Raw genomic sequence first — 27,026 nt, 5'->3', positions numbered from 1 at the left:
CGGGGAGACTGAGCAGCTGGGTCCTGGGCAGCTCCGTGGAAAGCAACCCACAGGCCAAGGGCCACTCGGGCATCGGGGAGGACCTGGGCAGCTCAGCCTCCGAGCTTCGGGCCAGAGCTCCTGGCTGAGCTGCTCAGGCTGCTGACAACTGGTCTGGCAGCCTGGACACGGCCCCCCACCTCTCCGGTTTCGGTTCCCCACTGTCAAAAGGGGAAGAGCATCTTGCTCTTGCCCAACCCTGTCTCTTGGGCCAGAGATGCTGATGGGTGAGTTCCCAGAGAAGAGACAGCTCTTGAGAGAGGCAGCCTGGGAGGGGGGAGGTGAATGACAAGAATGAGGGGGCAGAGCGGAGTGGGAGATAGGGAGGCAGGGGGAGAGGCGGCAAGGACAGAGGAGCCGTTGTGTGGATCAGAACTGGGGCCAGTAGGCTTTGCCCTTCACCTCCTCCCACTGGGTCCCCAGGCCGCATAGAGAACCCGCCCCCGACTCCAGGGGCTCCAGCCTGGGGTGCCGGGAGGAGAGCGATCCTGTCTCATAGCAGACTCAGGCACATCCGTGTCTTCCCATTCCAGAGCCTGCTTCCCATCTGACCCCAAGGTTTACAGGCGGCGGCTCCCCAGGTGATGGCAGTGCCCTCCCGAGAGAGGGAGGGAGAAGAAAGGGGAGGTGCCCGGCCGACCGGCAACCGCCTTCCTTCCAAGGCCGAGATGTCCCGGAGCTCCATCCCGCGTCCCGAGACCTCCAGGCGCCAAAAGCCCAGACTCCGACCCCTGCTCGGGGCGGAGGGTGGAGGGAGAGGGCACAGGGGAGGAGGGCAGATGAGAGCGGGATCTGGCCCCCGGCTCCCAAGCGGAGCCCTTTCCTCCGGACGCCGCTCGGGTCCCGGCGTCGCGTGACCGTGGCACTGCGGCTGCGGCGCTGCGCTCCCTCCCGCCCCGAGTCCCGGGGGGTGGGGTGGGCTGGGGGGCTGGGATATTCTAGATCAGACCTGGGCGCGGCGCTGCCAGCGGGTGGTGATGCCCCAGACCCCGCCCCTCATTCCAAGCTCCGCGGTTTCCCTGTCCCTGACCCGCCGCTGAGTCACCTTCCCGGAATGCGCTCGGGGCGCTCCGGACGCAGCAGGAATGCCCGGGGGCGGCGCGGGGCGGAGGCGCGCACCGCCGTGTCGCGCGCGGAGCCGCCGGCCGCGGACTCGCGGGCCCCCGCCCGCCCTTCCCCTCCTGGGGACCCTCGGGCCCGCCCAGGTGTCTGGAAGCGCGGCCGCCGAGGCGTGGCCGGACCTGCCCCTTCTCGATTTTAAGGGGCGATGAGGAGAGGTGTGTGGGGGCCGCGTGGGGGCGGGTGCACTCGGTGTAGCCTGGGCCTGGACCACCCAGCCCCCTACAGGGCTTTGGTTTTTCCCAACTTTGGCCCAACCTGCTCAGGTCTGGGCAGCTTCTTCCCCAGATCTCCGCAAACAACGCTCCAGAGGGAACTGGAGCTGGTCGCGGACACGTGCGCCGTGACTGTGGAGATCACACCCACCAACACGCGCCCCGCCTGCCTCCACTGAAAACTCCCTGCCCGTCTGCACCTTCCGGCCGAGCCGGGGTCGGGACGAGGGCCGCGCCCCCAACGCTGGGCTCTCCAATCCCGATGCGGACCCCCGGGCCTATTTGCACCCCGAGGTTCCTGGTCGGTGCGGGGCGGTGGGCCGGACCGCCGGCCGCAGGAGCCGCTTCTTGGGCCCAGAGGAGCCTCGAAGGTGCTTGGAGGTTCCTGACAAAGGCCCCTCCGCCCCATCGCGGCCCCCGCCGGTCTCCCACCCTCCCCGGGACCGCGCGCTCGGCTGCTCCGGCGTCAGGAAGCTGCAGGGACGCTCTGCGGGAGGACGGGGGCAGCCGGAGAGACACCCCGGTACGGGCGGGGGTTTAGGCCTCCGATTCCCAGTGGTTGGAGCTGGGCGCGTGAACGGGGAAGACCCGTCCCGGCCGCCACGACTTCGGGCGCCGCGGCGAGTTCGCGGGGAGCCTGCGCTGCGCGTTCACCTTCACGCGCCCCGAACGCTGGGCTCGCGGCGCGCCGCTCGTGGCCGGCGCGGGACTTGGGCCTCGCGGATAACCTTCGCCGCTCCCCCGGCCGGGCCGCGGCGCCCCCTTCTCGCCGGTCGCCTGCGCCGAGCGGCGGGGACGCGTAGTCACGCCCGGGACCAGCGGAGGGTCCGCGGGCGGCTGAGCGCCGGGAGGCGGGGGAGTGGGCGGGCCCAGCCGCGCCGGGTCCTCCCCCTGGAGCGCGCGGGGCGCGGGGCGCGGGGCGCGGGGCGGGGCCAGGCCGGCGCGGAAGCCGAGCCTTCTCCGCATCCCGGCGAGGGGCGGCCAAGTTGAGCGAAAAGTTTGAGGCCGGAGGCAGCGAAGCCGTGGAGTCGGCGTCTATCCCGCCGCAGTTGTGCCTCCGACGCGGGGCTGAGCCCGGGACGAGCTGCGTCCGCTCTCGGCCACTGTAGGGAACCGAGGTGGCGCCTCCCCAGCAAACCGGACAAACTGGGTAGGGCCGGCCGCCCGCCCTGCCTTCTCGCGGCTCGTGGCTCCTGGGCGGCCCGGAGAACTGGGCCACGAATCGCGTGGCCTCCGCGCCCACTCGGCTGAGAGAGGCGGCGGCTGGCGGCCGGGCTTGGGCTCCGTCCCCGCGCGATCCCGCGCTGCTCCCACGATCGCGGCGCGCGTCCGGGCAGAGCCGGGCCATTGAAGGTGCGCGCGGCTACCCCGGCCATTCTGGAGCTGGGGTTGGGGACCCGGCGACCAGGATGGCTCGCCCCAAACTTCGTGCCCCACGGTGTCAAGTTCTGGGATTTTTACGTCGCTGGACTCCCCTTCCCCTGCAGCCCCGGGGGAGAGGGTGTGAGGTGACTGGTCCGACGGAGGGAGCCGCGGGGCTCTGACTCATCCGTCGGGCCGGAACCCGAGGCCCCGGGAAGAGACCCTTCGGCACAGCGGCTGGCAGCTCAGTCCCAGGACGGGAGCATCTTGGGTGTCACCGGGTCTTGGCGCTCTGGACCCGTCCAAACACTAAGTCCCCAACCCCCGAGCCTTCAGCGATGCCGGGGCGCGCTGCTGCCCGCCCGGGGTCCGAGGATCCGGCTGCGCGCCCCTCACCTCGGGGAGCCGCTCCGGACTCCGCCAGCGCTGTCTCCTCTTCCTCAGATCCGGCCGCCGAAGGGGATGATGCGGGTGTCCCCACAGCCCGGACTCCGGACGGGGAGGGCGAGCCCCACAGCCAGCACCGCGACGCCCGCCTGGGCAGCACCGATAAGAAGCTGAAGGCAGGAGCGACCGCCGCGGGCAGCGCCCCGACAGCGCCGAGGAGCTCTAGGCAGCCGGAGCCGCGGGTCGAGGTCATGGATCCAGGTTTGTGGGGGCCGGGTGGGGAAGAGCTTTAGGGGGATCCCTTCACTCCCTAGCCGGGAAGGATGCCCATTCAGCTGGACAAAAGGGGGCGGGGGGCTGGGGACGCTGGAGAGAAACGCTGTCCTTGGTGAGGCCGGAGACTGGCAGGGCCGGAACCCAGGACAGAGATGTCAGGGGTGCCCTGCTCCCCCTGGAGCTCCCTGCTGGAGGCCGCTGCCTCTGGCTCGCCTCTCCTGCATCCGGTACCCGGGTATTTCAGGCGCCCGTTTCCATCCCGGTACCCCAGCTGTGACCCCGCGCCCCCTAGTGGCCGGTTGGGGACGCGGCCTTTTCAGGCTTGTTTTTTGCAGCTGGTGGTCCCCGGAACCTGCTCCCCCGGCCCTGCCGCGTGCTGGTGCTGCTGAACCCGCGCGGCGGCAAGGGCAAGGGCCTGCAGCTTTTCCGGAGCCACGTGCAGCCCCGGCTGGCCCAGGCTGATGTCTCCTACAGGCTCATGCTCACTGGTGAGTGCCCCCCCCCCCCCCCGCCCCAGGATGGAGCACCCACTGCTAGGACCCTCCTCCATAGCCACCTGGTCTCCCCCTCCTACCTCCTAGAGCGGCGGAACCACGCCCGGGAGCTCATGTGGGAGGAGGAACTGGGACGCTGGGACGCGCTGGTGGTCATGTCGGGAGACGGGCTGATGCACGAGGTGAGGCCCGCACCTGGGGGCTGGCGTGGGGGGCGGGGCGGGGTGTTCCCAGGCTGAGCCAGGCTCAGGCGGCTGTGCTCCCCCACAGGTGGTGAACGGGCTCATGGAGCGGCCCGACTGGGAGACCGCCATCCGGAAGCCCCTGTGTAGCCTCCCCGCCGGTTCGGGCAATGCACTGGCAGCTTCTGTGAACCATTATGCCGGGTGAGAACCCAGGGCCAGCGTTGGCCTGTTTCCCCTCAGTGTGGGCCCACTGCCTGGTTTTCTAGAAAATCTCATCTGTGAGGGTAACTTCCATTCCCTCTTTGCCAGAGCGCCCACCCTCAGTTCTGGGGCCCTCTCGTGGCTGCCTCTTCCCGCTCCCCACTTCCTGGGAGGCGGTCTGCAGAGGATGCATGAGCCCTTTTCCCCTCGCAGCTACGAGCAGGTGACCAACGAAGAGCTCCTGAACAACTGCACGCTGCTGCTGTGCCGCCGCCGGCTGGCGCCCATGAACCTGCTGTCCCTGCGGATGGCGTCGGGGCTGCGGGTCTTCTCCGTGCTCAGCCTGGCCTGGGGCTTCATTGCCGACGTGGACATCGAAAGTGAGAAGTTTCGGCGCCTGGGGGAGATGCGCTTCACTGTGGGCACCCTCCTGCGCCTGGCAGCCCTGCGGGTCTACCGGGGCCAGCTGGCCTACCTCCCCGCGGAAAGGGTGGCCTCCAAGGTGCCCGCCACCCCTGCCCTGGATCGGCAGGACCAGCAGGGCCCCGTGGACACCCACCTCGTGCCCCTGGAGGAGCCGGTGCCCGCTCACTGGACTGTGGTGCCCGAGCAGGACTTCGTGCTGGTGCTGGCGCTGCTGCACTCGCACCTGGGCAGCGAGATGTTTGCGGCCCCCATGGGCCACCGAGCGGCCGGCGCCATGCACCTGTTCTATGTGCGGGCAGGCGTGTCTCGGGCCATGCTGCTGCGCCTCTTCCTGGCCATGGAGAAGGGCAGGCACATGGAGTGCGACTGTCCCTACTTGGTGTATGTGCCCGTGGTGGCCTTCCGCCTGGAGCCCAAGGATGGGAAGGGGATGTTTGCTGTGGACGGGGAGTTGATGGTCAGCGAGGCGGTGCAGGGCCAGGTGCACCCAAACTACATCTGGATGGTCAGTGAGCCTTCATCCCGTCTGGAGCCGCAGCCGCCGCCACCCAGCCAGCAGCCTCCGCATGTGCCGCCTCCAGAAGATCCCGTGTGACCCTCGCCTGGCTGTGCCTTACTCTGTCTACTTAGTGTCATCTGAGCTCAGGGCCCCCCCTCCCCCAGGCCTGGAGGGCCTGTCCCAGCTCCCACGGGGGAGGAGGACTCCTGTGGGTAGAGGCTGTGCTTCAGAAGGACCTTCTCTGCCCGCCAAAGGCCAGGCTGAGGCCCTGGGCCAGGAGCCCAGCTGGCTTACCCATTGTCTGTGGAGGCCACCCTATTGTTCTGGGATCCCCACCCCATGAATCAAATCCAAATAAAGTGGCATCGCCAGCCTGCTGGTCTGATCCGAGGGACGGGGGAGGGAGTGGGGTCTTGCTCCGGTCGGACTCTAGTGTTTAATGTGAATGATGCCCAGTGGTGCCTCCTGGATTGGGCAGTCTGTGCTGGTGGGCACAGGTCGAGAGCGGGTCCAGGTATCTTTGCAGGGAGTAAGGCCCAGCCCCAAAGCCGATTATACCCACTTTGCAGCCAGGGAGCTCAGCCACCAGACACCCGACGTGGGAAGCCAGGCTCGGAGCTGGTGTGCCATTCTTACCGAGGACCACACAGCCAGCCAGCCTCCGCCAAAAGCAGAAACGCCTCAAGGAAGGGGCACTGGGGAAACAAGGAGCAGGGCCTAAAGGGGCAGGCGCCTGTTACCTTCGTAAAGGAGCCTGTCATGCCTCCACGGAGGGCTGTGCAGCCTCCTCCGGCCTCCTCTGCCCCACCCTGCCCCATCCTTGTGGGCACTGTTGGGCAGCAGTTAAAAGGAAGCAGCAGGGAGGGGCAGATGCCAGTCTCCCAACTGGCAGCCGTTCTGGCTCACGGCCCGGGCAGGTGCTCCCGTGCCAGCTCCCAGCACCTGGAAGGTGGCCCACATCCTGAAACGGGCTCTTGAAGAACAAACAGCCCTGCCCAGGGCAGGCACACTGACCCTCCAAAACCTGAGCCCCTTGGGTGACTCCTGGGAACGCGGAAGGCACCGCAGCACCAGGGCAGGGCCAGGGCCTCCCGCCAACGGGTCTCCTTCCCCGGGGAGGGGGTAAGGTGCCCGGAGGGAAGAAAGGCGACAGAGCCCACACGAATGGCAGAGGCAGGTTTAATGGTGCCACCTTCTTGTTGTACATTGTAATGAGCCAAACCAAAAAAATGCAAGTAAAAAAAAGGTTTAATCACACAGCACTTTATACAGATCTTAAGCAGCAGGCATTCACATCGCCACACGAACGGTGCACTGAGGCCTGGCCCCCGGCCACTGGATGTTCCTCACAGGACGCCGGCCGGCTCCCCGCTTCCCCGCGGCTGCTGCCCGCCGGGTGGAAATGGCACAGCTCGGTGAGGAGCAGCTGGCGGCGGACAAGACGCATCATGCTTTGGCTTCTTTTTTGCTTGTTTTGTGTTTCTAATAAGAGTTAATATCTTTACTTTTGAAATTTATTTTCTTTCAACCTTAAATATTACATACATACACCAAAAATTACATACCTGCAACGCGCTCAACAGCGTCTCTTAACCTGGAGCTTCACATTATCAAAAGCTTAGAAAACGTGTAAACCTCTGGGCCCGTCTGCGAGGGAGACCCACGCCCGCCACCTCTCCCCAGACAGCCTGCGGAGTCTGTAAGCGAAGGGCTGACAGGGCCGCCTCCTCACGGGAGAGAGGGTGGCTCCGTGTACGAGCTACAGGCCACCTCCCCGCGCGAGCATTTGGTAGTGGGAGAGGCAGAGTCTGGGGGAGAGGTCCCAGTGCGGCCCAGGCCCTGGATGTGCTGCTGCTCCCGCCCCTGGGGTCCTGGGACAGGACTGAGCGGGAAGCGGACATCGGCTTCAGTTCAAGCAGGCGTGGCTGTGAAGCCAGAACTGCCCCCAGCCACGTGGGCAGGAAGAGCAAGGCACCTACAGCTGTTTCTTTCCCAGCAGCTCCCAGTCCTCACTGCGTTAGCATGTGAGGCCGCCACCTCGTCTGGGTGTCACCCTGAGCCCCCGCCTGGCCTCTTAGGAGCAAGTTCAACAGGCCTGAGGACTGTCCTGTGGTACAAGGGCCAGAACAGAGCCAGGCGTCAGTGACAGCGGCTACAACGCCCAGGGGCGAGTGTGGTGCTGGGGGCCAGGGGGGACCTAGAGGCAGTGGCCTGGGACATGGGGAAGCTACAATGGCACTGAAGATGGAAGGGACGGGGAGACTGCCGGAGCAACCCACACTTCATGCAAGGCACGGCCGCTCGTCCTGCTGCTCTGCAAAGTTCCGGGCCCCGGAGCCTGGCCCTCGGAAAACTCCACCTCGACCCGAGAGGGAGAAAGCAAGGAGGCGGTGCCGACATCCCGCCTGGGGTGAGAGCGGAAAGTCAGCAACAGGGTCCAGATGCTTTGCTCAGGGCTCGCCTGTTGGAAGATCGCTTCCGAGCAGAAATGGCAGCATCAAGAAATTCCTTGCACGTCAGCATCAAACTCACCCGGGGAGGGGGGGGGGGGCAGGGGACAGGAGAGGGCGGGAAGCGGGGAGGGCCTGGGGGAGGGAGTGAGCAGGTGCTGGCCTCTCCCACCTCGATCCTCCTTCCTGGGGCTGGCGCTACTTGTCGTCTGTGCTCTCAGGCATGCCTGCCTCGATCAGAGCGGCCCGGAACTGGGCCAGGACGCCCCGGATGCTCTTGATGAACCCCTTGGAAAGCGGGAAGAGGGGAAAGCCGATGTCAGGGTAGCCACTCTTCTCAGGCAAGAAGCTCCGGTAGCTCTTTCTCCGCTTCTTTGGTTTGACGCTGGGGGGCACTGAGGCGTCTGGCGCTGCCTCTGAGGCCTGGTCTGTGTGGTCCCTGCTGGTTGCAGCCGGGCCCTGGGCGCCGCCCTCTGAGTCTGAGCCCGGGGAGGCCTCTCCAGGGGCTAGCCCGCCGTCCTCCGCTTCCTCCCGGCCGCTGTCCGAGAGCTCGGCCACGCCAGGCGGCCCTGTCGAGCCGCTGTCCTTGGAGATGCCGTTGGGCAGTGCCTGGGCCTGCTCCAGCAGGGCGTGCGTCTCCAGCCAGGACTCGATGCGGTTCACCAGCCGCCAGCCACCGGTGCGGAAGTGCTGCCGGATCTCCTGCTCGAAGACCTCGGCGGGCCGCCGCACCAGCTGGGTCATGGACTGCACCACGCGGATCAGCGCCATCTCGTTGTAGCAGCGGCTGTTCTCGTAGCCCTCCTGCAGGCCCCGGTCGCTGTCGAAGCCGGCTTCGTTGTAGTACGGCTCGTTCACCAGGATCAGACCTGCGAGGAGGAAGCCCGTCAGGACTGGCTGACCTTAACCCCCAAGCGGGCGGCCAGCGCCATGCCCTCCAGCCCGCCCCTCACCACCCAGAGCCCCAGCCACGGTACCTTGGATGGAGATGAGCACCTGGAGAAGGCTGGATTTGCTTGTCCACCTCTCTGTCCCCTGAAACACACGGACGGTCACCTCTGTCCCAGACACCACTCCGACGGCCTGTCCCCCATCCCGACGGGTGCTGGCATGGTACTGACCTTTCCGATCCAGGTGCCCAGGAGGCTGACACACACCTTCCCATTGTCATACAGGTTGGGGTTCAAACGGCCACTGCACTGGGAGAGGTAGCAGAAGTGGGGGGGCACGGCCGGGTAGATGTTGGGGAGCTGGATGTCAAACAGGTAGAGGCCGTCCTCGTAGGGGGTGCGAGTGGGGCCCTTGATCAGGGCCGAGAAGAGGTCCTAGAGGAGGGAGGCGTGGCTGGCAGGGGCTCTGCACACGGGTCTCCAGGCGCGCGGGCAGAGCAGCACCTGCGACTCCCCAAGGCCGGCGGCGAGACGCCAATGCAAACCCTCTGTGCAGACCCACCCAGTGTCTTTTAACTCCTGGCATAAAAGGAATTTTCCAGGTTTTACTTCTCTTTAACCATGATTTCAGAAGGCTTCCGCCAACACCGGCCCTGACCCAGGCCCAACAAGGCAAGAACACTGACAACCATCAGGGGTGAAGGAGCGCCGTGGATGGCGGCCGCGGGACGGGGATGTGAACTCCAGGAGGACATGTGGGGAGAGCCACACAGACACCGAGGTCTGGGTCTGTGGCCCTGCTGGTGAGGGACGGACCGTGAGTGCTCTCTCGGGGCCACCGTGGGCCTCAGGTTCCGGCACTGCGTCCCTTCCCCTCTGAGGAAGATTTGGGAAAAAAACAGAACAAAATAACAACAAAGAAATACTATTCCCTTCTCCCTCAGCAGAGGTTGGAATTTTCAAAAAAATGTTTCCTGAAAGCCAAGAAGAACCAAGCCCCCCCTGAGCAGCACACTCTGTGGTCTCTCTTTTGGGCCGAGCTGGGGCCTCGGTCAGACTCCAGCTCATGCGTCAGGGCGCCTGGCACACAGAGGGCCCAGCAGAGGTCTGCTGAGTAAGACAGGGGGGAGCGGGGAGGGTCCTGCGCTTCCTGGAATAAAGGAGGAAGCAATGACATGGCGTGGGCGGCATGACTCAAACCCCAGGCCCCGCCACCAGGACAGAGAGGAGCGTGTGATGTCACATGAAGGCTACTCTGTGGCTAAAAAGGGAGGGACTAATGTGAACCAACCTGCGTACGTCTCGAAATGACCCTGCTAAGCGAGAAAAGCAAGTTACAGGTGCTGTGCACAACGCCATGCTATTTATGTAAAACAGATCGTACAAAACAGCTTGTGTTTATGACGATGCATGAGAATGTAAAAACAAAAAACATCGTCCGTAAGGAAATGCACCGAACTCACGTCAGGACCCCGGAGGGCCGGGTGGGGAGTGGCCAAAGGCAACCTCAGCTCTTTCTGCAATGGGCTAATGTTTTCAGAAGGAAGTCTGGGCCCTGGCTTGTGTGGCTCAGTGGATAGAGCGTTGGCCTGAGGACTAAAAGGTCCCAGGTTCGATTCTGGTCAGGGGCACTTGCCCGGTTGCAGGCTCGGTCCCTAATGGGGGCGTGCGGGAGGCAGCCGATCAATAGTTCTCTCTCATCAGTTATGTTTCTGACTCTCTCTCCCTCTCCCTTCCTCTCTGAGGTCAATGAAAATATGCTTTAAAAAAAAGAAGACTGGACTCGGGTAACAATGATATAATTTAAGACGAACTTTAAAACAGGGAGGAGAGAAGGAGCCACCTGGTTGGACTTTGCCCCGACCTGACCGAGCCTGCTTCCCGCCTTATCACAGGTGTGGGCGGCCTCAGTGCCATCAGGCCCGAAGGCCAGGGGCCTCAGTGCCCATCTGCGCCTGCCCACACCGCCCACGGGCTACTTGCCATCCTGTCCTCGAAAGTCTTGACTGCAATGCCGTCGGGCAGCGAGGTGGCCAGCAGCGCCATCTCCTTGCGCACTGCGCTGAAGAACTTCTTGGCCTCTGGGGGCTGGAACTCAATTTTCTTAAAAGAGTGATTCGCTAGAGGGGGAAAGAGACCATGCAATCCCTGATGCGAGGCCTGAGCACCCCATCTAGAAGGGCAGCTGCCGTGTGTGCTCCCCAGACAGGTGAGCAGCCCACCGTCTGTCCCCACTCTCTCCGTCCCCCCCCTCACTCTTCCCCCCTCCTCTCCCGTCTCTCCTGCCACCAGGACCAGTGGCCACACAGGGAAGTGTCTGTCCCCGGGCCCTGGAGCAGCAGAGGGGCTGGGTGGGGACTAGGCTCTGCCCCCAGATCTGCAAACACCAAAGGGGGAACTCACAGGGCGCGCACTCCAGCACCGAGAAGACCTCGCCCTTGGCGCTGGTGAAGGTGACGCCGGGCTTGCCGCCGCACTGCTGGCAGAGCACCGGCGTCTCGCTGGGCCACTCGGCCTTCATGGGAGACTGCGCCTCGGGCTTGTCCTCCTTGCGCTCTGTGTCCGGCAGGGCCTCCATCTTCTCCTCCTCTGCGATGGCCACATTGTCCAGGGTCTTCTTGAGGTTTTCCTGCAGCTTCTTGATGTCATCCAGAAACTTCTTCTCCCGCGTCGGCTTCTCGGGCTCCACCGTCGGGGAGGTGGGGGAGCCCGTCAGCAGCTGCTCCACCGTCATGTTCTTGAGGCTCTCCAGGATCTTGATGGCCTCTTTCAGCTCCCGGAAGCTCTTCGGGGGCCCGTCCTTGCCGGCCTTCTCTATCAGCCCGGCCACCGGGGTGGCCATGGCCACAGCCCCCTGAATGGCGGCTGTGGCAGCCTCTTCGCTGATCACCACGCCCTTGTCCTCCTCGGGGGCTGCCGGCTGTTCGGTGGGTGGGATGGGGGGCTCCTCTATCTTGGGGTGCTCGTCCTCCACCAGCCCATTGTCCGTCTCCCAGCTGTCACTGTCGTCCTCCCACTCATCGGAGGATGCCCCGCTGGTGCTGCCTTCCACTGAGTCGTAGTCCGACTCCTCGATCTCAGACTCGATGTTGTACAGGTGCTGGGAACAGACGGCACCTCTGAGAGCTCTGCCGGCACCAGGGGCCGTGGCAGCCTGCTCCACCCTTCCCCTTCCTGCGCTGGACTCTGCAGGTCGCTCTGTGCTAGGTGCCACCTGTGTCTCTGGGAGGTGCCTTTGCCTGCTCCATCCCAGCAATAGCATCTGGAGCCCCAGCCAATAGACTGCTCCTCCCCATGTGGGCTCAGTCAGCCCCACCCCCAGAGGACTCGGGCCCCAGGCTGTGTGGCTACACTGGGAGCTGGGAACATGCCGGAGGAGGGGGCGTCCGGGACAGCTGGCCTGGGTCACATGTGTTCCCAGCCCGGAAGGAGGGGAGAGCTGGGCCTGAGGACGGCTTGACCAAGGAGGTGAAGGAATGGCACTGAGAACAGTGCTGAGCTCAGAACCCCAGCAGGTGCTGGGCCAGGCGGCTCTTCTTCCTTAGTTCTGGGAAGGTTTCCCTGCCACCCTCAGGAAGGAACCTGCATCTTCTCAGCACAGGGAGATGGGGACCCAGGCCAATCAGGGAGGTCTGTGACGTCTACACGCACCTGGGGGCTGCCAGGTGGGGTGAGACCACAGAGCTGGGCGAGTAATGCTGCCCTCCCGCTCAAACTTCCCCTGGAACTCTGTTACCCACAAGGAAACGCCTCACCAGGAGGATGAGGGCCTGGCCCCTGGTCCCTGAGCAGAGAGGGCAGGCCAGGCTTCCAGCCCCGCCGCCGCAGCTGAGCGGTCTGGGCCTGGCAGGGCCATACCTGGGGCAGGATGATAGTCTTGGAGTTGTCGGCCCACACCACCTCCACCTTGCTGCTGACGTCCACACGGGCCACCTGGCCAACCGATGGCTGCTGGGCAAAAGGGGCAGGGTCAAGGGTGCAGCCCTACAGGAGGGGCGAGGCCAGCACCTCTGAAAGGGAGTGCCAGCAGTGGGTGGCAAGGGTGAGGCCGTAAAAATAGGAGGGAAGTGGGCACCATCTGGAAGAGGCCAGTGAGCAGCTCAAGCACGGGGCCCTCTTGTCCAAACACCTCCAACGTGCCCTGCCAAGCACACCCCAGCCGCTCCCTCCCTCTCGCAGCATGCCGGTCTCCCAGGCGTACTGTCCTTCCCAGATGGGTTCCAGCCTCAGGCCTTTTGCCCCTCCTGCCCGACCATACCCACCATCCCATCTGTTCTCCAAGACCCAGCTTGGATGCCACCTCCCAGCCGGGCCGGGGTTCCTGCAGCGCTCATCATGCTCCCGGGCTCAGGACAAGGAGAGGGCTTCCCTACCGACCTGACAGGCTGGGGGCAGGCGCTCCTGGTGCCGGTGCAGGGGTGGAGGGGCAGCTTGGGATGAGCCAGAGGACTGGAGGTCTGGTCTCCCGGAGCCACCTGGTGGCACCACCAGGCACTGCAGCTGCTGCACAGGAGGCGCAGCTACGGGAGCTTGAACTTGGGGTGCATACCTCATCCTCCTTGGGAAGAACTCCGTCCTCAGTGTTGCCGATGCGGATGACAATGTCGGTTGTGCGGAACCGGAAGTCAGGGTGGTCAGCGATGTCATAAACGCTCACGTCTTCCTCTTCACCAATCAGCTGGGCACAGGGTGGGTTTTCATGAGCCCAGGGCCCTGCACCCAGCCCACCAGAGCCCCCCCCCTGAGGAGGAAGCAGGGCTGCACACTCACCTCCACGTCGTCCCCACTCGGCCGCAGCTTGAACCACTTCACCACGCAGGTGCGGCCCACGTGGTCCCCAGACTGCACCACACCGTAGACAGCGGGGTCTGGGCAGCTCTGGACTAGGGAGCCAGAGAGCACACGACTAAGGAGCCTTGGTGGTGTCACCTCCTCCCCTCTCACCCACCCACTACGTGTCAAGCACAGCAGGGCACAGAGCCCACGTGTTCCCTGGCTCGGTCACGAGAAGCCGGAGAAGGCTCCCCCGGTCCTCCAAAGAGCAGCCACTCACAGGGGAGTCTCCTGACCGGCGCCCGCTTGCCCGTTTCCCAGGCCCTGAGAAGGAATGGCCGCCTGGAGCCAGCACTACCTCGCTTGTCCACCACGAAGTCCCCGGGGCAGAACTCGTTGTTGTCCAGGTGGTGCACCGGGAAGAGGTCGTTGGAGCGGATGTTGCACTCCACGGAGCCGTCCTGCCACATCACGTCTGCTGAGGTCATCGTGGTCACCACCTCCACCGCCACCCTGCAGTGGGGCCAGTGAGCCAGGCCACGCACAGGCCTCGGAGCAAGGGCAGGCACCCTTCCGCCCTCCCTCTCTCTTGTGGGCTTGGTGGCCTGGAACTTCATTCAGACAAGCAGGGCAGGCCAGCGGGTGCTCACCTAGAGCCTCCATGGCCTATGACCTCCCTGTGAACATCCCATTTGGAGAGCTCAAGTGAATGGTCAAGGCCACCGCCCCACCCTCTTACTCTCAGATCTCTCCTTCCCACCCGGGCCAACCCCAGGCACCGACATCATCTTAGCTGGGGACCACGAGCCTTTACAGCAGGGGTGGAGGACATTCAGCCCGAGGGTCATATAAGGCCCAGGAAATCATTCGGTCTGGCCCGCCGCGGCGTCAGGGTGAGTTAATTAAATGTGTGACCAAATGCAGCAGCTGATCTTTAAGTTGGTAATTAAGGCCCTCGGATGATGTCATAAGTATTCAAATTGCCCTTGGCAGGGAAAAGGGTCCGCACCCCTGCTTTATAGGGTTGCAGACCCTGTGTGTGAGCCCGTGTGCGCACATGGGGGGTTAAGGGGATGGTCCCAGGCTGGACACTCAGCCAGGAGGGAGGGGGCCCTGCCCTCTGGATGTACCTGTCGCCTGGCTTGAAGTCACGGGTGATTTTATTCTTCTTCCTCTTGTGTTTTCGCTTTAAGTTCTTGATAGACAAGGGGATGCTCTTTTTGCGATTCGTGCCACTGCCGCTCTGGGAGGAGGTGGTGGAGCTGGCGGAGGAGGTGACCGAGCTGGTGTCGTCCGTGTCGTCAGCAGCCTCGTCGTCGGCGTCCTGCTCGGCGGAGTGCAGCCTGTCGTCTCCACCCTCCTTCAGCAGGAAGGGGGGCAGCGGCTCACCCGCCTCCAGGGCCTCTTCGGGGCCCTCGTCCTGCATCTCCCCGGGGCTGGCAGACCCGTCAGGCGTCTCCTCGGGGCTGGCGGACCCCGTTTCACTCTTGGCTTTGGTCCCCCCCCTCTTGCCTGGCTCCTCCGCAGAATGGTCCCTGGAGCACTGGGCGTCGGGGGAGCAGGACATGATCCTCACGACCTGCTTCTTCAACAGGCGCTTCACCTGCGAGGCAGAGCAGGAGGAGCTGTAGCCAGCCTGGCGCGCCCTGCCCTGCAGAGTGGGACGCCCCGGCAGGCTGACCCCAGGCAGCGTGGTCTGGGGAGGGACAGCAACGTACTCCTACGTGGCCTGCAAAGGTCACCAGGACTGCCCCACAGGACCCAAAGCACAGACCGTCCTGCCGGGCTGTGGAAACAGCTCCAGGCCAGTTCCTCGATGCCCACCAGCCCAGCCCGCGGACATACCTTCTTGGCCATCGAGCCCTCCCCCTGGGCGCAGTGCTGCTCTGGGCATTCACAGGCGATCTTGGCCAGCTCGACCTTGGCCGGGAAGACAAACAGGCAGCGCTCCCCCAGCTGCCGCTGAGCATGGTCAAAGCACCCGAGACGCTTCACCCTTGGGGGGGGAGAAGCGGGGCTGGGCCAGCAGCTCTCGGACCCCACCTGCACTGTGGCCCAGTGACTTGCTCGGGGCCCGCCCCAGGGGTTGTGAGGGGGTGGCACGCTGGAGCCGCTCACCTGCCCAGGTTCTCCTGGGTGATGACAGAAGGTGGGGGGCTGACGCTGTCCGTGCCCCCTGGACAGAAGCTCTTGGTAATCCATGTGACTTTCAGTTCCACAACCTGCACCTGGGCGGTGAGCGAGCAGGGCCATAGGCAGCAGGCTCTGACACGCTCCCTTTAAGCAGCTGCCAGAGTCCACCTGACCTCCAGGGCAGGAGTCAGGCTTCAGTGTTCACCAGTACGACACCCAGAGCAGGCCCCACCTGTGACTAAGGCCCCACCCTGGGATCCCTGTCACCTCCTCACCTCTTCAGGGCCCAGTGGACCTGCCACTCCCCACTCCCCCCCTTGCTCAGCCTGGGTTCCCCTTATCCTCCAAGCCCTTTCAGAGAGCAGGGTCCCGAGGCCAACAGGCTCAGCGCTCAGAGCAGGCCAGGACGGGGCGGGCTGCTCAGCTCCAGGTCCCCCCCACCTTCCCGCCGGCCCCCAGCCCTACCTCTTCCACCACCACCCGGAACTTGCTCTTGGTGCTGAGCACGGGCTTGACCCCCGACAGCCACTGGACACTGGAGAAGATCTTGGCGGGGCCAATGAGCACCTGGCCCGGGTAGAAGCCGTAGGAATCGTCGAAGAAGAGACCCTGCAGGGTTTGGAGCCAGAGGAAAGTGCCCGTGAGCAGCGCCTCCTCGGGGGAGGGTGTTTCCCGCGCCACCTTCAGCCCCCCTCCTCGCCTGCCCCCTCGCCCAACACCGGCCCCAGCGAGGCCCCAGGGTCCCTAAAACAAACCCCAAGGCTCCAGAGCAGCACAAGCTCGGCCACACCAATGCCGTTGGTCAGGAGGACATTCGGCGACTACGGCTCTAGCGGGGAGGCGCCCCCACCCTGTGCGATCGGCACTGCGCCCAGCACACACCTTTATGGTCGGTCATAAACTCCTGCTCTAAAACGCCGTGCTGCACTAACACATACGCGCTAGACAAAACCTCCGAGGTTTTAAAAGGATGACACAGACGTCAACAGAACATAAAGAGAAGTCCTCATCCTTTCTGCCCTTTTCCAGGAAACCACCGTGCCCAGAAGCATTTAGCCTGGGCCAGCTACTGCTCTGTGCCATGAAGTCCTTTTCCCGCACAGCCCAGAGGAACAAGGAACATGAGCCCCCCCCACACCACCCCCCGCAACACGTACTGAGTCGCTGACGTGTGGGCAGACGTCGTAGAGCTTGGCACCGTCTTCTGTGTTCATGGAGCACCTGGAACAGTGAACATGGGCGCGGTGACCACGCGGCACAGTGACCGAGCCTCAGGGGAGGCCTGGCGGCCGGGACCAGGGGATGTTGATCAGTATCGGAAAGAGCTATCCCCACGCGTCTGTGTGTCACACGCCCTAAGACGTCACAATTCCTCCTCTGTCCACAGCTCAGCCTCTGGCCTGGTACAAATAATTCTCCTAAAACAAACAAAACCTTAACCTGCTCTCCGAGTGCCCAGCACCATTCAAATGTCTAACTGAAGCCCCAGCTCCCAGCAGATACCCTAAGTGATGATGCTTCTCTCTCCAAACCAAGACGGGCCAAGATCAGAAACTGAGGGGGCTCTAGGCTCCGGCGCTGAGGAGGCCCGGCCAGGTCAGGTCCTGAATGTCCTCGGCATCTGCCGCACCGGCCAAGAGGAAGCCCGCCCGGGGGAGCGTACCTGGCCCCGTTGGACAGGCCGAGAGGGAGCATACCTGCCCCGTTGGACAGGGGCCGAGAGGGAGCCCGCCCTGGCCCTGGGGGAGCGTACCTGGCCCCGTTGGACAGCTTCAGGATGATCTGGTTCTTCAGGTCGTAGACCTTCCCCAGCCAGCAGTCATAGGCGATGTAGTCCCCATACATGAAGGGCTGCGGAAAGGACACGGGGTGAGAGGCAGCAGGCGACACAACGCTGGTGTCCAGGGCACCATCCTCTCTGTGCTCCATGGAGACGGGAGGAAGGGTCTACACAGCTTACTGCCCGGAGGTGGACTGGTCAGTCCTGGCCTAGTAACTGCAGCAGCCAGCAGGCTTCCCCAGGTTCCAGGCTGCACCCAGCTCCCCTTCCTAGTGTGAGGGCTGCCAGTGCTGACGGGAAAGCTGTACAGAGACGTGGCACCCAAGGATACAGGACTCTGGAATGGAGTGGGCTGAGGAGGGCAGTTACATGCACAAGGGTGTGAAGTGGTTTAAGCAAATAAATGTCCTGAGGCTGCCAAGAGCCAAGTTTCAACCAACTCATGTTTCAGTTGCACACAGAACAAGGTGTGCAGAACTAGGTGTTGACACATCTAGACGTGCACGCACGTACGCCCGAGTTCTGTCCCGAACGCATGCACGCCCAGCACACATGCGCATCTTGGTTCTGAAACCTGGTTTTCTGCTCTGGAGGAACCAGGGCTCCTTGGAGAAGTGACTGACTCTGAGGCTGGACCAGAAAAATACAAGATGGGAAGTAAAAAGGAACCAGAAAAATGACAGTCAAAAGGTCACAGACGCCAGCTTGAAGGGGCATCTATTGGCCAAACCTGGGATCATTTAAGCAACAAAACCAATAACGGTGGGAGTGGCTCCTGACCAGCGGAATAAGCAGGAGCCTCGGGCCCATGCTGAGGTAAACAGCGGACGGATAAATAAATGAGCGGAAGGTTTGTTGCCTTAAAACGCTCTTCCACACAGCAGAGGCCACTGTCCAAAAAGGGGGGGGGGGGAGCCACAGAATCACCCAGCGGCCAGCAGAGTGCTGCCGGGACGGGACAGGCGGGACTGCTAACGGAGGCTGAGGCTGGCAGGCTGGGGTCTGACGTGTGACAAGTTATTGACACAATCCCAGCGCATCTCCCCACAACACAGAATTACTTGTAAAGAGGTAAATGGTGACTTGATGGTGGGGAGGTGTGGCAGACACCTAGGTGACCAGGGGTCACGGTGACCCTCGCCGTGGTGCCGCCACTGGACACTGTGGGCCAGGGAAGAGCTCGGTGGCGTTTCTGGGGTGGCCCTGCCAAGGATGCAGCGCTGAGGCTGATCCCGAGGCAACCTCAGAAGCTCCACGCTGAGGGTCAAGCGATGGGCGGATGGGATGCGCAAGACAAAGCAAGGCTGGGTCCGGTCCAGGCTGGAGGAGGTCCAAGAGGTGACCACGAAATGCAGGGTGTGTTCCTGAGTGGGATTCTGGGTCAGGACGGGGAAAGGCTGCTGCAGGACAACTGAATGGGCTGTGGATTGGCAGCCGATTCCCTGACCTGGGGACGCAGTTACATAGGAGATGCTCCTGACCTGGGGACAGACACACTGCAGTATTCGGGGGCCACGGGCATCCTGACTGAGGAAGAAAGGCTCAGGGGAAGGGAGGAGATGTGGGGGAGGGGCAGGTGGGGGGCAAATGGAGTAAAACATTAAGAGCGGAGGAGCCTGGTGATGCAGAAGCTACAAGAACTTACAACTTTCTGGGAAGTTTGAAATAAATGTTAAAAATAAATTACCGAAAAGCAGCTTGTTTAAAGGAAAGAGAAGAGTTAGAGGAGAAAGGAAACTAGGCCAAGAGAGCCACACCTGCAACCCCGCTGGGGCTGGAGACACAGGGCGAGCCCTGACCTCGCGTCTGAATGGCTTCGAGACAGGAGCGCAGGAGGGCTCCGAGGGAGCGGGAGGCCCTGGGCCTGGCCGGCTCACCTGGAAGGGGAACCAGAGAGCGAGAGGGAAGGGAGAGGCGGCAGCTCACCCAGATGTGCTGCAGGTCCTTGCTGTTGACGGGGTAAATGATGCAGTTGGTGCCGATGAGCTTGACGGCACAGTCGATGCTGACGTCGATCACGGTGCCGCACTGGCTGTCCTGGGAGGAGAAGGCACAGGCTGAGCCGGCATCGGCGCCAGCCACCATGACACCCGGCCCAGACCGCCCGCAAGCAACCCCGCCGGGGTGCGACGCAGGACTCACGGTGGAGCGCATGTGCCGGACCACGTCCCGGGGCACCACGGAGCGGTCCTCCAGTTTGAGCTGGGCGAGAAAACACGCGTGAGTGGCCTCCGGAGTCACCCCAGGACACACCTCTGCCCAGCGTCCCGGGGAAGGTGACACACGACAGCCCAGAGCACAAATCCCAAGCCCACGGATTTCATGAACCCCAGGAGCGCCCCCTCACTGCACCCAGGGCCGGGGACCGAACTCCAGGCACTAACTCCCCCACCACAGGCCAGCACGAGGCTGACGGAAGTCATGAGGATCAGTGTGGCGAAGGGACAGATCATGGAAGGCACCATTTAAAGTAGAGGTTTAAGAGCCTGCTCTACACAGAGAAACATTTCCTAGGAGGGAATCCTTTCTGTACTTTCTGCCAGTGGCTGCCCTCGCCCTGCGATGAAGGCCGAGAGGGGTGGGCGAGCGTGATGCCAGCTGTGCGGGTCACCCTGAAGCCGCTATCAGCCGACACCACCTTCTAATCCGGGCTATCCTTGCTGGCCAGCTGCAGCCTGCCCTTATCTCTCTGCTGCGGTCCTGCCGGCTGCTGAGTAACGGGACAGCCGGCTGCGGGAGCCTGGCCAACTGCGCAGCGAACACCGGCAGCAGCCGCCCCCCAGGGGACAGCCAGGGCTCCGGAGAGCTGCCTGTCCTCTGCCGGGCACCGGGCCCCTCCACAGCCAGGTGGGAGCCGGTTCCCCACCAGGCCAGCCAGTCATCTTTGCTGGTCCCCATCCTGGGGCCACGCTCTGTAGTTCCTCATCGGGTCTGGTAATGGGGGGGTCTCTGTGCCCATCTCCTTTGGACAGGCACCCGCAAGACCTCACACCACAGGGTGGTGAGCCGTTTCCTCAAACAACCCTCTCCACTCTCAAGCCTGGGCACAGAAAGGCGAGGTCCATGGAAGGAGAACAGACACTGGACCAGGGTCACTGCAGTGCTGGCAACGATGACTAAAGCCAATTCCGCTATAACTAGACAGTGACTTACAGAAAGGGAGAGATGGCCCCGCCATCAATAAAAGCCCAAGGACTTTCCTACAGGGAACACAAGCCCCTGACCCAGATGAGATCCAGGGGCAGACACGTAGACATGCCAGCTCTGAAACCTCAGGCAAATCACACGTGTACACGTGTATAAAGTGAGGCGACAGCAGCCCTCGTGGAGTGGCGGGGGGACTAAGCAGGGCGGGAAAGCACCGAAGGTCACGGTGCTGGCACAGGAGGTGCTCAGCAGACACGGGCTGTGAGCGCTGCCTGACTCCGTGCCCCGGGCACAGCCTCTTCTCCTTCTGCTCGAAGATCCCAGGAGGCTGGGAGGGCGCGTGGAGCTGCTAAGGGTGGTGGAGTGCCGGTGCTACTCTAAGTCAGGGAACGCCCTCCCCTGTGACCTCTGTCCGGGACATGGCATTTTCCGTGGGCCCCACCCTATCTCAAACCTCGGCTCTCATTTTAGACTTCAAAAAACCACAATTGCAGGGCTTTCCAAGTTGCCATAGAAACCAGAAGTCGCAGCCCCAGGAAATTCGATGGGAGAAACCACGCAGGCGGCGTTGGGTGGGAAGGAACGCCATTCTTGGTGTGAGCTGTGGCAGCCGGCACGGGACCCCTGAGCAGGATGCAGGTGAGTCTGTAGATCGTGTCCCCACCTGGGCGGTTTGTTAGTCCCCGAGAGAGCTTCCAGGACGGGGGGGGGGCACAGGCACAGGCCCTACTCACTGCACACTCACGGGCCCGGGCAGGAACAGCACAGCCAGCGGGAGCTGGCGCACTGCGAGGCCAGGGGGCTTTCTCCTGCCCCCTCTGCTGACCTGCGCCTCGGCTGCAGTGCTCCCGGGGCCAGGCTGGTGGCCGGCACCAGCCCCGGGGGCTCTCCTGACCGGAGTCTGGCCCTCTGCCATGTGACTCCACTCCCCGGGAAGCTCCTCTCCCAGGGCAGGGAGAGGAAAGGGGTGCGGTGGCCTCTGCCCTGGCGACATTCCCTGCCCTTGGCAATTCCAGAAAACGAGCAAATGGTGTCTGGGTTGCCAACGTCCCCTCCATCCCTGTGTCCCCGTCCCGGCACTGCACTTCTCTACAGAGCCACCCTCCCATCATGTGCCTCTCACTGAGAGGCCCTTCCACGTGTCCTCCTTTCCTCTCCCTCCTCCTGTCTCGTGCTCCCTGCACCCTGATCTGGAAGGGACGGCTGTGCTCCTGGGGCCGGTCGGGAGTCCTCTGCCTCTAGGCGACAGCACCGGCGCTTGCTCCTCTCCAGGCATTTGCTGGGCGCTGTGTGTTAGCCTGTGAGGCCCTCCGCCCAGTGTCCTGGTGTAGGCAGAGAGCCATGGAGTAGTGCCCTGTCAGTGCGCTTCCCATCTCAGAGACGTCAACTGAGACGGAGAGACAAGGAGGGACTTGTTCACAGCCCCGCAGCTCCTGAGAGGTGGAGTGAGCTCAGGCCGCTGGCTCCACAGTCCAGCCTGCCCGCGGGCTGCGGGTGAGAGCACAGGGACCATATTTCTGCAGGCCCACACTTTCTGAGAGCCACTCTCCTGGCTATGAAAGCAGTAAAAGCTCTCTCCACGTCGGGCCTGTGGAGGCTGCTGCTGCGGCCTCTGACTGCGGTGCCGTCCCTGGCTGGGGTTTCGCCCAGTTACATCAAGGAGAACGGCATCGCTTCTCATCAGCAGCTGGTCTGGGGCCAAAACACAAGCCCACTGCCCTGGCCGCTGTGTTTAGTTGGTTGAGTGTCGTCCCAGACACTGGAAGGCACTGAAAGGTCACCGGTTCGATTCCCGGTCAGGGCACATACCCTCCCTTCCCCTCGCTCTAACAAATCAATAAAAACATATTAAAAAACAACAACAACAAAGACCCAAGATCTATACGCTTACACACAGACACTGTGGGGTGGAGAACCTTGAACGCTTTCGGACCTAAAGCGCCAGCACACTGGATTCAGGGCAGTGAGGCGGGAGTGGCAGGAAGGGCGCTGGCTGTGGCTGGAGCTGGGCTCCTCTCCCCGCCTCCCCCTCAGCCGTTTCCAGTTCCGACTGGACTGGGGACATGACTGTGAGGCCCCGCGAGTAGGCCGGTGTCAGGACGTTCTCAGAGCGGCTGGCATCATGTGGCTGTGCCCCTGACAGCCAGTGATCGGCACCTGCCACCTGAGGACAGAGGATTTGCCAGCAAATCACAAACAGCCTTGTGCTTGGGGGGAGGGAGGGCAGCAGGAAATGGCTGAGCAGAAGAAAAAACAGGCGTTGGTGCCCCTAACTAGAACCTTCTGTCAATCATGTGCCTCAGAGACCATTCAACAGAAGCTCCTCGAAAACTAAAGACGGAGGCCAATCAACTCAATAGTTGTTGAGTGCTTTCCGTAAATTCGGAATGAGAAAGGAAGATAATATATAGGAATGTGCCTTGGCTTTACCCAAGGGCCCAAAATAAAATACCTGAGAACACTGATACACAAGCGAATACACTGCTGAGCTGGGTCGCAGGGCACAAATTCCTGCTTCTGCATGGCAGTGGGGGAAGGCAGGTGGGGGAAGGCAGTGGGGAAAGGCAGGTGGGGGAAGGCAGGTGGGGGAAGACAGTGGGAAAAGGCAGGTGGGGGAAGGCAGGTGGGGGAAGACAGTGGGAAAAGGCAGGTGGGGGAAGGCAGGTGGGGAAAGGCAGGTGGAAAAGGCAGGTGGGGGAAGGCAGGTGGAAAAGGCAGGTGGGGGAAGGCAGTTGGGGGGAGGCAGGTGGGGGAAGACAGTGGGAAAAGGGAGGTAGGGGAAGGCAGGTGGGGGAAGGCAGTGGGAAAAGGCGGGTGGGGGGAGGCGGGCAGGGGGAAGGCAGGAAGGGCCCACTGCACAGACGCAGGAAAGCAGCAGCAATAGGACCCCCCAACCCCCTCTGCTGCAGGTGAGAACTGGCCAGGCCTCTGTATTCTCCACCTCTAGGGCCGCCCAGGGACCAGCCGGGTCCTGTCCCCGGAGCCCACTCCCTGCCTGCACACTGCAGACCAGAAGCCTGCGGTGCAGCAGGACTGCATCACTGCCGGACGCCGCCGCTGCCGCTGCCGCTGCCGCTGCAATGGCCAGGAGGACAGAGAAGGGGACTGAGCCCAGCTGCCTGCGGAGTGAGGGAGGCCTGGGAGCCGCCGCGCTGGCGGAAGGCCAGCTGGAGCCGGGGCCCAGCTCTGCGGATGCCGCAGTGTTTGGGATGCAGCGTCCTGGTGCATCTGGTGGGCAGAGCGGGCATGGAGCCCCCTTGTCTTGGCAACCTGGCTATGAAGGACCAAACTGCCCGCTCCAGAGCTCACTCCCTGCCACACCTCCAGGCCCCTGCGGTGTCGGGCAGCAGGGTAACTGGTGACAGGGCCCCGGCCTCCCGGCGGTCAGTTCTGCAGTTCGGCTGGGAGCTTCCTCCCTTCCAGGCTCCTCTAGGGCCCTAGGAAGGACTTCTCAGCCAGAACTCGTCCTCACAGACCCGGAGGAGGCCGCAGGCCTGAGGCCAGGGAGGGAAACTGACTGAGCGACAGCACCCGCTTCTGGGTCAGCAACGGCAAGGGGGCTCGCTGATCACACCTGCAGCCTCTGAGGACCAAGTGGTGGATATGGCCCCACAGAACTGAGGGGACGGTAGGGATCTACCTGGGCAGTGCTGGAACAGCAGGGTTATGAAGAAAAACGAGGCAGCCCTGACAGGTTTGTTGGGGGGAGAAGGACCGGGTTTCTTAGACACGCACGGAGCCATCGCACGCAGACCTGATGACTGGACAGACCCCGTCAGCAGGAACCGGACAACCAACAACTGCAGCCACTGCCGGGACAGTCACGCAGGACCAGGTGTGAGGGCCGCTTTTATTGGAACCCTCAGGTATCTCTTAAAAAACAGATTCCTGATTTTTTAACCAACCCGCTGAATGACTCTCTAGATAAACCAGAATCTGTTTCTTAACATTCCTGGGTGAATCTAATAACCGCCCGGGTCACAACTGTTCCACTTGAACCAGTAAGTTTCCCTTTCTTCTAGAGTGAAACAGAACCCCAACTACGTAGGGCATTTGTTTTTAATTTTAGAAGAATTTAAAGACATAAATCTGGGGCTCAAGATACAGGAGTGAGGTGGTTTAACAAGTGAGAGCTGACTGGCACCGCCTTCAGCATCCCTGACACATGCCTGGAACAGATGCACACGCACCAGGTCCGCAAGTGACGTGGCCCTGACTTTGGCTGGCTCTGCTCAGGTGGTCCAGCCCCTGGGCTAGGCCAGGTCCCAGACAGATGCCAAGGACAAAGCCGCAGACTCTGGGACAGCTTTTAGCACCTCGCTGACTGAGAGGCAAGGGACCTGACCCAGGCCGGCTGCTGCCAAGCCGGCAAAGGCCAGAGTCCGCCAGCACGCACCGCGGACACCTGGGGATACCTTCCAGGCAGAAGGCAGCTCCGGGCCACGCTGTGACCACGAGAACCTGGTGTGTAGAGCTGCTTCCTGGGTGGGCACAAGCTGGTGCTTAAAATCTGGCTCTCCCAGCACCTACGAGCTCCAGGTCTGAGAAAGACGTGCCCTGGCAGGAAGGGCCTGTCCCTGCCTGCTCCCCTCCTGCAGGATGGCCCCAGAACCTCGGCTTACAGATGCTCCCACCCCCTCCTTCACCTTCCCGCTGCAAACCCTCAGAAAAATGACACAATCTTCCAAATGACGTCATCTTTGGTCGGCAAAGAGCTGAGGGCTCACCCGTCCCCCAGCGGCCCGTGATGCCCAGCCTCACCTCCTCCCAGCGCATCTTGGCTCCTCCGTCCACGCGCCCAGCCCTGAGGATCGATCAGGAGCCACTCCCTGCAAATGCATCCTACCTCCCGAAGCAGACTCAGACGGAGAGGGCTCACTCAGCACTCTATTTTTAAAAATGCAAATACGGTGGAAGAGACTGTAAAAATAACACGCCAGCGCCCTGATCCAAGGCCGACTCCTTCCGCAGGGCCAGGTTCTCACTGAAGTAGGGGTGGAGTGGGGACCAGGGGCTGGTCCTCCTACGGGTTTTGTCATACTTGTGAGCTGAGGGCAGAGAAGACTACAGATCCCCAGCAGGCAGGCAGGCCAGGGACTCCCCCAAGAGGAGGCAGGTGTGGAGGACGGCATCGACAGATGGCAACGTCCCAAGGGCTCTGCTATGGTCTGGTCCTTCCTTTAAGGGCCAACCAAGCCACAGGAGGGTGAAGGCAGGCCTGCACGATGGTTTTGGGGTCTAAGCGCCAGGGTCCGTGCGGCAGTTCTCGTGCCTCCCACCCGGGCCTCCTGAACGCTTCCGCGATTACGTGTGAGGTCACGCCCCTCAGAGCAGTGCGCACTGTCCTGAAAGGGCTCAGGCACAGGAGCTGTTAAGGGAACACGGGGCGGGTGAGACAGGAGCGCCTGACAGTAACCCGGCTTTTCTCGGGCCTGAGCTCGTGGCCTCTGCTCTATCGGGGCGGGCAGGCAGGGCTGTCCTGTAGAGAAGCCTGGGCTTTGACATTTACCATTTATTCATTATATGCTGCTCCCTGATCAACTGCTGGCCATCCCTCCATCCACTCATGTGACAAACCAAACACCGACTGCGCTGGCAGGCGCTGTTTCCGGCGTCTTGCCCACCCCTCCATGGGCTCTCCTTTCTCGTGGGTTCAGTTTCCTTCTTCCTCAAGTGCAGGTGAGGCCCGTTAGCGAATAAACGGTTTCTTCTTTCCGTACAAATGCCTTTACTTTGCTCTCACCATTGAATGACGACTTACGCTGGTTCCTGAAACAACTGCTTTTCCTCGGCACGCTGATGGCTTACTCCATCCTGGTCTGGCTTCTACTGTTACTACTTAGACATCTGCTGTTGAACCTTAGGAGTATGTCTTTCTCTTCAGCTGCCTCTAAGGTGCTGTTCTCCCTTTGGGAGCGCCATTAGGCCTGGGCGCTCTCACCCTAGCCTCCGCACTCACTCCCTTCCTTCATCTGTGCATCTACTTAACTTCTTCGGATCTATTTCCTGGTTCACATAATTCTCTCGTGAGGTGTGTCTACTTTGCTGTTTAACATTTCCACTGGGTTTTTAAGTCAACGATTAGATCCTTCATTCAAGAGGTTTTATTTGTTGTTTATAAATAGCCCCTTTGCCCTGGCCGGCGTGGCTTAGTTGGTCGAATCCCTTCTATCAGGAAATAGCCCTTTGAGGGGATTTGTATTTCAATTCTATACTTTGCAGGTTTGTTAAAATCCAAATCTCTATTATTTTAGGGCCTATTTAGGGGTCCAACAAACACCCCCAGCGCTGTCACATCAGGAGGCCTGCTCTGCTCTGGCTTTAAAGTCCCTCTCTGAGTTTCTCCCTGCCCCCTTTCTTTCCTACAAGCTCAGCACGTATTCAAAATCTGTGCTGAGTTTACGTAGCATTTCCAAGTGCTGCAGTAGGAGTGGGTCTACATTTGCTCAGTCTACCCTGTGAGACTGGAAATCCACTCCACTGCCTGCTGGCTGCCCATGAGGCTGAAAAATTCCACGCATCCTCATTCCCAAACTTTTTGTATGCGACCTGTTTTCTCTCTCTGGAAGCTTTATTCCCAGTGTTCTGGAATTATACCATGCGCCAGTTAGGACTTTTTCCATTCACCATCCTGGAACCCTGTGATCACC

General features: G+C 62.2%; 2 protein-coding genes across 8 annotated transcripts in view; one reads left to right on the top strand and one right to left on the bottom strand.

Annotated features, from left to right (window-relative positions):
- The first annotated feature begins 1,179 nt into the window (after window positions 1-1,179).
- On the top strand, window positions 1,180-5,577 carry SPHK1 (sphingosine kinase 1). 6 transcript variants are annotated; one of them, XM_036338877.1, is made up of 7 exons: window positions 1,180-1,316; window positions 1,425-1,744; window positions 3,180-3,383; window positions 3,734-3,886; window positions 3,980-4,074; window positions 4,163-4,278; window positions 4,492-5,577. In XM_036338877.1, the coding sequence occupies exons 2-7, from the start codon at window positions 1,636-1,638 to the stop codon at window positions 5,297-5,299; spliced, it is 1,485 nt and encodes a 494-aa protein (XP_036194770.1). In that variant the 5' UTR covers window positions 1,180-1,316; window positions 1,425-1,635; the 3' UTR covers window positions 5,300-5,577. The 6 variants fall into 6 exon arrangements, with proteins under 6 accessions (XP_036194770.1, XP_036194771.1, XP_036194775.1 ...); XM_036338878.1 differs by lacking the exon at window positions 1,180-1,316 and having other exon boundaries at window positions 1,420-1,744; XM_036338882.1 differs by lacking the exons at window positions 1,180-1,316; window positions 1,425-1,744 and adding an exon at window positions 1,773-1,896.
- Window positions 5,578-6,433: 856 nt separating this feature from the next.
- UBE2O (ubiquitin conjugating enzyme E2 O) overlaps window positions 6,434-27,026 on the bottom strand; it is a 36,528-nt gene continuing 15,935 nt past the window's right edge. Inside the window, exons 2-19 of one of the 2 annotated variants that reach the window (XM_036338874.1) lie at window positions 19,372-19,431; window positions 19,156-19,266; window positions 17,203-17,300; window positions 16,607-16,670; window positions 15,915-16,058; window positions 15,435-15,544; window positions 15,162-15,312; window positions 14,447-14,919; window positions 13,675-13,829; window positions 13,314-13,426; window positions 13,093-13,221; window positions 12,402-12,494; window positions 10,947-11,643; window positions 10,527-10,663; window positions 8,775-8,978; window positions 8,631-8,688; window positions 7,826-8,522; window positions 6,434-6,685 (exon numbers count right to left, since the gene is read on the bottom strand). In XM_036338874.1, the coding sequence (XP_036194767.1) occupies window positions 7,852-8,522; window positions 8,631-8,688; window positions 8,775-8,978; window positions 10,527-10,663; window positions 10,947-11,643; window positions 12,402-12,494; window positions 13,093-13,221; window positions 13,314-13,426; window positions 13,675-13,829; window positions 14,447-14,919; window positions 15,162-15,312; window positions 15,435-15,544; window positions 15,915-16,058; window positions 16,607-16,670; window positions 17,203-17,300; window positions 19,156-19,266; window positions 19,372-19,431 (3,468 nt within the window). In that variant the 3' untranslated portion in view covers window positions 6,434-6,685; window positions 7,826-7,851. The remainder of the gene's footprint in view (window positions 6,686-7,825; window positions 8,523-8,630; window positions 8,689-8,774; window positions 8,979-10,526; window positions 10,664-10,946; window positions 11,644-12,401; window positions 12,495-13,092; window positions 13,222-13,313; window positions 13,427-13,674; window positions 13,830-14,446; window positions 14,920-15,161; window positions 15,313-15,434; window positions 15,545-15,914; window positions 16,059-16,606; window positions 16,671-17,202; window positions 17,301-19,155; window positions 19,267-19,371; window positions 19,432-27,026) is intronic. The other variant, XM_036338875.1, reaches the window with a different exon arrangement.

Source organism: Myotis myotis, unplaced genomic scaffold (genome assembly GCF_014108235.1).
Source record: "Myotis myotis isolate mMyoMyo1 unplaced genomic scaffold, mMyoMyo1.p scaffold_m19_p_17, whole genome shotgun sequence".
Classification (NCBI taxonomy): Eukaryota; Metazoa; Chordata; class Mammalia; order Chiroptera; family Vespertilionidae; genus Myotis; species Myotis myotis.
This window is presented reverse-complemented; position numbering and strand designations above follow the sequence as displayed.

Coding starts and splice junctions, on each gene's coding strand:
- SPHK1 (XM_036338876.1), top strand. CDS start 3,074: ATGCCGGGGCGCGCTGCTGCCCGCCCGGGGTCCGAGGATCCGGCTGCG. Junction 3,384..3,733: donor GGTCGAGGTCATGGATCCAG/GTTTGTGGGGGC, acceptor TGTTTTTTGCAG/CTGGTGGTCCCCGGAACCTG. Junction 4,075..4,162: donor GAGACGGGCTGATGCACGAG/GTGAGGCCCGCA, acceptor GCTCCCCCACAG/GTGGTGAACGGGCTCATGGA.